Genomic DNA, 9,036 nt, shown 5'->3' with positions numbered 1-9,036 from the left:
CCAACGAGATGGATTGGCCAAGTGGCAGCATCCATGGGCTCAAGCATGGCGACAGTAGTGAGGTTGGCCCAGAACCAGGCAGTGTTTTCTTTCTGTTGTGCATAGGGTCGCTGTGAGTTGGTACCGACTCGATGGCACCTAACAACAACCCCTGTTTTGCAGTTGTTGTGTGGCACCTTAAGATAAGCACTTAACATCAAGGTCAGTTTGAACCACAAGGTCGGTAGTTCAAACTCACTAGCTGCTCCTTGGAAATCCTATACAGGGTCACTATGAGTTGTAACTGACTGGACGGCACTCAACAAAAACAGTAACAACCTCTGTTGTAGAAGATCACAAAGACACATCAGGGTTGACTTGAACCTCTACTCTTTAGTTTAGCAGCTGAGTGTCCTCCCAGGAACTCCACTGTGATCGTGTTGTTGTTAGGTCCACTGAGACAGTTCCAATTCTTAGCCACCCCCATGTACAGCAGAACAAAACGCTGCCCAGCCCCAGCCATCCTCACAGCTCTTACTGTGTTTGAGTCCATTGCTGCTGCCCCTTGGCCAATCCATCTCATTGGGCATCTTCCTCTTTTTCTCCAACCCTCCACTTTACCAAACATGATAATTCTTCTCCAGGAGCTGGACTCGCCTGATAACATGTCCTAAGTACATGAGACAAAGTCTCACCATCTTGGATTCTAAGGATTTTTAAGGATAATTCCAGTGGGATTCCATCAGGAATCATGGACTGAGAGCCACGCGCCCTACCTAACTAACGTCATCCGTGACAACCAAGGCAGAGGGTACTGTTGTCATCCGGACTACAAAGGAGAAGTCGCGGGTTAGAGACAGTGTCACAGGCCTGTGGGTGACACCTGAGGTGGCAGTTACCAGATCCAGCCCTGCTGCCTCTACCTGTGTGGTGCCAGCAGGTCTCAACTCTAATGTTCTCACCTGTAAAAGGGGCTCCATGGCAGTGTGAATGGGAAGCCCATACTTGTCCATCCTTGTAGGTGGACTGAGGTGGGGACAGGCGGGCGGGCACCAGCTCACCTCTCTTCTTTGTTTCCAGGAAACAGAGCAGAGCTTCATCTCTGAGTTGGCTGCGCTGGCCCGGGTGCCCCTTGCAGAAAACAGAGCGTCCACGACAAAGCGAGGGCCGGCAGGTAAGTTCTGAGGGCAGCGGCTGCAGAGAGCTCAGGGTCAGAGGAAGATGGTCCTAATCTCTGGGCCCCATGTCTGGGTCTGTGGTGGGCAGGGGAGGGAGGCCCCTCACTCTCTAGCTTCATCTAACACCTGGTCTCTTGGCCCTTGGCGATGTCTCCTCTCTGACTCTGTCTTCTCATCTGTAAAATGGGAACAGTAAGTCCTCCATCTTGCTCATCACAACAGTGACAACCTCAGTGACATCACACCATCCCTGTTCCTGACCCTCCTCGGACGTGAAACCTCAGAGACATCACACCGTCCCCATTCCTGACCCCTCCCCCGAGAGTGACATCACAGTGTTCTTTTCCCTGCCTGGTCCTCCAATATCACTTTGGATAATCCCGCACCGCCCACTGGGGACCAAAGCTTTAACTCCGTGTGCCTTGTCCCAGTTGTGCCTCCAGCATGAGTCTGTGCCCCAAATGTAGCCCTGGGCTGTCCAGTACGGGGACAGACAGTCTCAGGGATGACGAAGGGTCTGTGGAGGGAGCGCCGGACCTTTATAGACACCGCAGCGCACACAGTGTTCTGTCTTCTCTTGCTTTGTGGGACTTACCAGGTTCTAGTAGTAAGAATACAGGATCGGGGTCTGACAGGCCAGAGTTTGAATCCCAGCTGTAGGGCCTCAGTTTCCTATAAGTTAAGTGGGCATCGTGGCATCAGGGCCCACAAAATGCCAGGCATATCGTGCCTCGTCCAAAGCCAGAGCTGGAGTCTGGGTTCCTCTGTCCTCTGCAGAGAAGCCCCTACGGACCAAAAGAAAGAAGCCCGCTCCCCGAGAGAGAGGGGAGCCAGCGGGGCCCAACGATGAAGACCCTGCCCCCGAGGGCCACACTACAGGACCACTCAGGTACAACAGGTCCCTGGCTTCCTACTTGCCTACCATGCCCTTACACCTGGGCGGAAAAGCTAGCGTTCATCCGAGGGTCCACGGGATGGTGGATGTAGCGGGCGGTGACAACTCTAACCCTTGACAATACTGGGGAATATTGATATTCGCATTGCTGTTTAGTTGTTGTTGTGAGGTGCCATTGAGTTGGCCCCCTACTCAAGGCGACCCCAGGCGTAATGGGATGAACCCTACCTGGCCCTGTTCCATCCTTACGATCCATTTCAGGTTGACCCATTGAGACCCAGAGGGTCTTGATTTTCAAAAGCAAATCATCAGGTCTTTCTTCCTGCCAACATGAGCTCCAGGCCACGTGTTTGACCTTTGGGCAAACAAACACTTCTCCCACCAGGGTGGCCACTGGCTCAAGACACGGGGAGGTCAGTCCCGGATGCCCTGGTCACGTGGGCACACAGATCATCTTCCCCCTAACGCAGGGAAACTGGAAGTTTTACTTATTTTGTTTTAGCAGCCCACATGAAGATGAAAGCCGTTAGAATCTCTTTCAGGCACAGTAGATGAAGTCTTGATCCATGCTGCTACATGGATGATCCTTGAAAACATCGTGCTGAAGGACATAAACCAGACTCAAAAGGACTGATATTGTATGACCTCACTTACATGAAATGTCCGTTGTTGCTGTTCAGTGCCATCAGCTCAGTCCCAACCCCATGTACAACAGAACCAAACAGTGTCTGGCCCTATGCCAGCCTCACAGTTATTCCTATGGTTTCCCACTTGGTTGCTGCCACTGTGCCAATCCATCTTATTAAAGGTCTTCCTCATTGTCACTGACCCTCCACTTTACCAAGCATGATGTCCTTCTCCAGGGACTGGTCCCTCCTGATCTCACGTCCAAAGTACGAGAGATGAAGTCAATGTTTTGCTTCTAAGAAGTGGTCTGACATCCTTCTTCCAAAATGGATTTATCTAGACTGGATAATGAAATTGTCTAGAATATGCAAATTCTCTCATACTTCAGACATATTATCAGGAGGGGACCAGTCCCTGGAGAAGGATATCATGCTAGGTAAAGTGAAGGGTCGGCGAAAAAGAGGAAGCCCCCAATGAGATGGATTGGCATAGTGGCAGCTACAATGGGCTCAAGTGTGACAATGATTGTGAGGTTGGCACAGGACCGGGCAGTGTTTCATTTTGTTGTGTATAGGGTCACTAAGAGTCAGAACTAACTCAATGGCGCTAGACAACAACTAACATAGTAGGCAAATGCCTAGAGACCAAAAGCTCATTTGTGATCCATTACTAGGGGTGGGTGGGAAGGGATAGGGGGGCACTAAGTGTCTGTCTTTGGCAGTGCTTTAAAAATCATGATTTTATAGTGTTTAGATGGATATTTTATAATAATGATATTCTAAGCTATTAATATTGTAGAGGTAACTATTCCATAAACTAATTTTGTCTGTAGTTATTGTTGTGAAATGCTGTCGACCCTGTACGGGGTTTCCAGCAGGTGGGTTTGAGCTGCCTACCTTTCTGTTGGTTGGCAATCCAATGCTTATCCTACAGCGCCAACCAGGATTCCAATTTGAACACAGATAACGTTGAGGGTTGTGCAAGCAATACCAGAGTTACACATGCAAAAAATGGTTGAAACAGCAAATGTCATGTTGGATATATTCCACGACAATAAAAACAGTTACTTTTTTTTTTTTAATTAAAAAGGTAAAGGAAGAAAGAAAACAGTTTTGGTGACCTGTTGCTGCCTCCCATGGGACCAATGTGGATCGGTTTGACACGTGTCTGGGTTGGGCATGCGTGGGTCCAGATTGATACTGCAAGTTCCCACTTACGGCTTTTCCTCCCTCCGTGTTTGCAGCCCCAAGAGCCTGAATCAGCAAGAGTGTGCCACTGGTGATGCCGAGAATGCCACGAACATGCTGAAGAAAAGAAACAACTTGTCGTGACATGAGACAGAGTCTAGAATCCTGAGGGGGGCTCTGCAGACCCCACCCCACACCTGCTCCCTAGCTGTGCGGAAGACTCGGTGGCAGAGATACCACAGAAGCCTTGACCTCCTGTGAAGAGTCAGATCTCCCCCTCGGGCCTCACAGGGTGTGCTGAGGGGGACAGGGTGGGGGGTGGTCTCTGACATCCCCCCCCAAAAGCATAGGTACGTTGGCCCTGTGCCTGGGAAAACTAGGGAGCCCTGCACCTGGCGTCTGTCTTTGTGAGAATCTGACCTCACTGAACTTCCCCATGCCCGTGTTTCTGCCCCAGTACTGTCGTACCCTGGTGGCTCAGTGGGTAAGCTCCCCACTGCTAACCAGACCTGGTCATCAGCTCCTGACAGGACAGTTTGGAGAACCCTCCAGGGCAGATCTCTCTCACGCAGGGTCCCTATGATTCCGAGTTGACTCCTCAGCTCCCAGCCACGACACTGGCTTCTGGTGCTGCCCTGCCGTGCCTCCCTGGAGCGTTGCTGGCCTCAGTGCCTTGGGTGTGGCCTGGTTAAGGCCTCCTCTTTGAGGTCCCCACCAGGGGGCAGCAGATGGTCTCCAGCCTTTTGCCTTTCCCACTTGGGACTCTCTCATATACCACAGCCGTTGGCCATGAACACCTTCTATAGTGTCCTGACCACACAAGTTCCCAATGTTGGGGCACAGACCAGTAACTGGAATTTGCTCTCAGGTGCTAAGGGTCTGAAGGAGGAGGCCGACAACTCCATGGTTGTGATATAGGAGCTTACAGAGGGCTTACTAACTGAGACACAGACTCACATCTCTGCAGACCCGGGAGGAAGACAGGGACTTGTATAGCTCTGGCAAACAGAGGTAGGTCAGTGTCAGGAACCTGGACATCCAAGGCCACTTCAGCAAGTGCTCAGACTGACTGATCACGTGGAAGGAAGCTTGCAGAGGGCCAGAGTGTAGCCATATCCCGCTTCACAAAAACCCGTTCCCCTCTACCCACCCATCTTCAGTATTAGCTGCTCTGGTTTAACCAGCAGCCTGACCAATCCGGAGTCTCAGTCTTAGGACCAATAACCCTGCCAGAGACCAGGGACCCCTGACCCAAGGGCCTGTGAGACCACACCCTAGGGTCTGAGGGTCCACAGAGCTATCATGACTTGAGCTGTACCCATTCCTGTTGGGGGCACATATGTTCTTAGGAAGAGGCCTTGCCCAGCTGTTGGACTTCACCCAGGAGGGCAGTAAGCCCCTCCACCATATAACTTTTGTTGTTGTTAGGTGTCATTAAGTTAATACCAATTCATAGCAACCCTATGCACAACAGAACGAAACACTACCCAGTCCTGGGCCAACCTCACAATTGTTGCCACGCTTGAGCCCATTGATGCTGCCACTTTGCAGATCCATCTCGCTGGAGGTCTTCCTCTTTTTCTCTGACCCTCCACCTTACCAAACATGATATCCTTCTCCAGCGACTGGTCCCTCCTGACAATATGTCTGAAGTATGAGAGACGAAGTTTGGCCATCTTGGCCTCCAAGGAGCACTCTGGCTGCACTTCTTCCAACACAGATCTGTTGGTTCTTTTGGCAGCCCATGGCACTTTCAGTGTTCTCTCCCAACACCATAACTCAAAGGCATCAATTCTTCTAAAGTTCTTCCTTACTCCTTAACATATTCTGAGTTAAAGGTCTCCGGTGGAAGGGTAAAAACATCTGGAAGCTTCCAGCCCAACTGTACATGCTACACCACTGCTGGGGTGGCGTTTCCTCCCTGCAGAGAAAACTGCTTGTAGCCCCTAAGTCCGGGCCTCACATCCTCAGCACGGTGGGTGTTTGTTACATGCTGTCCAATTGGTTCCAACTCATCGCAACCCTATATAGGGTCTTCAAGGAATGGCTGGTGGGTTTGAACTGCCACTTTATGGTTCAAATCAACCTTGAGGTCTAGTGATTCTCCTACAGCATCACACCAAGCCTCCATGGTGGGCATTTGGGGCCCAATAATTCTTTGCAGCTGAGATGATGACCGGTGCATTGTATTGTGTTTACTTGCATCCCTGGTTCCACCAGGAACACACACACACAAATGTCTCCAGACCTTGAGGCACATCCCCTGGAGTCATCCTTTGAGAAGTCAGATCTAAATCAGATTGGGCAGGTCTAGCACCGGACAGCTGAATGCACATTTCCACAAATTTCCAGGACCAGGTTGCTTATCTGGCTCTGGGGGTGTCTGGCTGGGGGATTTTCTGGACCATTTGTGACCTGAATTTTTATATTTGAAACCTCTTATTCAGAGATGGAGAGACTCCTTAGCAGAAAAATGTAATCCACAATATTCATGCCGTTGGTTAACAATGCTTATTCTTTATTCAGCTCTGGTCCATGGGAGATGTCCCCCAGATAAACCGACAGTGCCCTCTTGTGGCTAAATAAAAGCATCCCAATTTTCTGTGGAGCCGTCTTTTTAATTTATTTTTACTTAGTTTGAACTTTTGAATGTGATTTGCGTGAGAGTTTGCAGAACAAGTTAGCTTTCCGTTCAGATAATTCATGTGCATTTTGTTTTATGACATTGATTGTAATCCCCACAATGTAACATCAATTATCCTAGTTTCTCTCTGGGTTGGAATCTTCTTTTTTTTTAAAAAAAAAAAGATGGCTCCTTTGAGCACTGTTTCCAGAATCTGGTTTGCACAGAAATCACTTGTATTTGGTCGCGTGTCCACAGCCCAGAGGCACTCTGGGTGGAGCGGAGTCCTACTTTGGGAATGCCATTCCTCCCCTCGATCCAACTAAACTGGCCACTTACCCTGAGGTTAGCCAGCAGGTGTAACGCTGGGTAGTGTGGATGGTTAGTTAGCACGCTCGGCTACTGAGCAAAAAGTTGGAGGTTCCAGGCCATCCAGCAGCATTTCAAGAAAGGCCTGGGGAATCTAGTTCTGAAGACAGAGCCATTGAAAACTCCATGGAGCCCAGTTCCACTTGGAAGCATGTGGGGTCCTGGTTAAATTGTGTCCCCCAGAGAGAAATGTCAGTGTGGCTGGGTCGTGGTTCTCAGTGGTTTGACATCAGCCTTTGGTGTGATCAGGGGAAAGGGATCAGGGTAGGGTTCAACCCCCTTTCTCAAGTCACAGTCCTGATCCAGTGATGACGAGAGTTCCCCTGGGGCGTGGCCTGCAACACCTTTCATGTTGAAAGAGAGAAAGGAGACAGAAGAGCAGAGAACCCTACAACCACCAAGAAGGCAACGACCAGAGCAGAGCGTCCCTTGTACCTGGGGTCCCTGTGCTGAGAATCTCCTAGACCCAGGGGGAAGACTGAAGGCAGGCACCTTCCCCAAAGCCTTCCTCTGGAGCTGGTGGCCTGATGTCTAACTTCCTAAACTGAGAGAATGCATTTCTGGTTCTTGAAGCCATCCGCTCGTGCTATGTCTGGTTATAACAGCACTAGAGAACTGATACACATGGGGTGCCCTGAGTTGGAATTGACCCAGCAACAGCTGGGTCTGAGTAGATTTAAATAAAGACCCAAGGCCCAGGACAGACCCTTATCCTCTGTGAATCGCCCTGGCTGCTCCCAGCATCCCCAGATTCCAGCCTGCCTTCATGGCAATTGCATGGCTATTAGCTGGGCTCCTTCAGTGTGATTGTGTCCGATGCAGTTGGACCTTTCTCACGCTCACCCCACTGTTGTGCTTGAAACAGGTCATGGCATAGAACACTCAGTAAAGACTTGTGGGCCAATGTTTTTCCCCATCACAAACTGACATTTCTAACCCCGATCAGGCACGCGGAGGTGAGCTTCCTGCTAGAACTGCCTCCTCTGATTAAAAGGAAGCGTGGATGAATAACTGAAGACGCACTGCACTCAGTTGGTCCAGTCTCCATGACACCCTGCTGCTAACAAGGAGTCCCTGGGTGGTCCAAACAGTGAACACATGTGATGAAAGTCCATTCAGACACACCTCGGAAGAAAAGCCTGATGATTTTATGTTAGAAAAATCAGCCGTTGAAAACCCAGCAGAGAATAAACAAGAGGGCGGATCGGGTGGAAGTGCAGTGAGGAGCTCCATCAGCAACAACACAATACCGGACCTAGCAGGCTCCGGGGATGGTCCCAGAACTCTGAACCACATATAAAGGAACATTTAGAAGGTTGGAAGGCTTACAGCTAAAGGAATTTGTGGCAGAAGCAAGAAATCCATTGCTTTCTAATTCAAGATTCTCAGCTGCTCCCGGAGCTACCATTTTGGGTAAGACCAAGCTGGGGATGGATCAGAGCAGCCACAGACGCCTGACAGAACTGCAGAGATAAAGGTGTGGACATTCTTTTCTTTTCTTTTCTTTTCTTTTTTGGTATCTGTTCTTTGGTCTCTCGCTGTCTGTGCACCTCCATTCTGGTGACTGGAGGGGATGCCTGAGTGAGTGGACACCCCACTCCCACCCCAGAGGGTTCTACTACACATGCACACTGATCTCCTCAAAATTTAAAGAGACAGTTTCCACTTAAAACCAAACAGCCACAGCTGGCCCTGAACTGTTTATAACTAGAAAAAAGGCCTGAACAGGGATTGTGGAGCGGGACAGGCAGACTAAAAAGGAAATAGGCCAAAAATTAAATCCTGAGTTATGTTACAACGAACAACAATGGCATCTTGAAATTTCTCAGAAGAGTGAAAAGGGAAGCCCATCTCCTGATCACATCGACCTGGAGGCAATCAGAAAGCACAAAAAATACCAAAATACACACCCATCTAAGTATTAAGGCCACATACTGGAAGATGGGCAGGCTTTGAAAATGCCTGGGAAGGAATTCAGAAAAATCACTATAAAATGTATCAAAACACTATACAATGGAGTTGAGAAAAACAAGGACAAAATCAGGAAAGCACTACAGAAACAATCAAATAAGATAGATACAGCATTGGAAACAATTTAACCCCTACAGAAAGAGCTCCAAACTATTAATGATAGAATATCAGAAATGGACAATACACTGAAAGGGCAAAGGAGTAGAA

General features: G+C 49.4%; 1 protein-coding gene across 1 annotated transcript in view; it reads left to right on the top strand.

Moving 5' to 3' along the window:
* Positions 1-4,784, top strand: part of EVC (Ellis van Creveld syndrome) — a 101,055-nt gene extending 96,271 nt beyond the window's left edge. Inside the window, exons 19-23 of the mRNA XM_006874140.1 lie at positions 1,060-1,153; positions 1,935-2,046; positions 3,923-4,006; positions 4,212-4,350; positions 4,647-4,784. Coding sequence (XP_006874202.1) covers positions 1,060-1,153; positions 1,935-2,046; positions 3,923-4,006; positions 4,212-4,350; positions 4,647-4,784 — 567 coding nt within the window. The remainder of the gene's footprint in view (positions 1-1,059; positions 1,154-1,934; positions 2,047-3,922; positions 4,007-4,211; positions 4,351-4,646) is intronic.
* The last annotated feature ends 4,252 nt before the right edge of the window (positions 4,785-9,036 follow it).

Source organism: Chrysochloris asiatica, unplaced genomic scaffold, assembly GCF_000296735.1.
Source record: "Chrysochloris asiatica unplaced genomic scaffold, ChrAsi1.0 scaffold00262, whole genome shotgun sequence".
Taxonomy (NCBI): Eukaryota; Metazoa; Chordata; class Mammalia; order Afrosoricida; family Chrysochloridae; genus Chrysochloris; species Chrysochloris asiatica.
The sequence above is the reverse complement of the archived record's forward strand: the minus strand, read 5'-3'. Positions and strand labels throughout refer to the sequence as shown.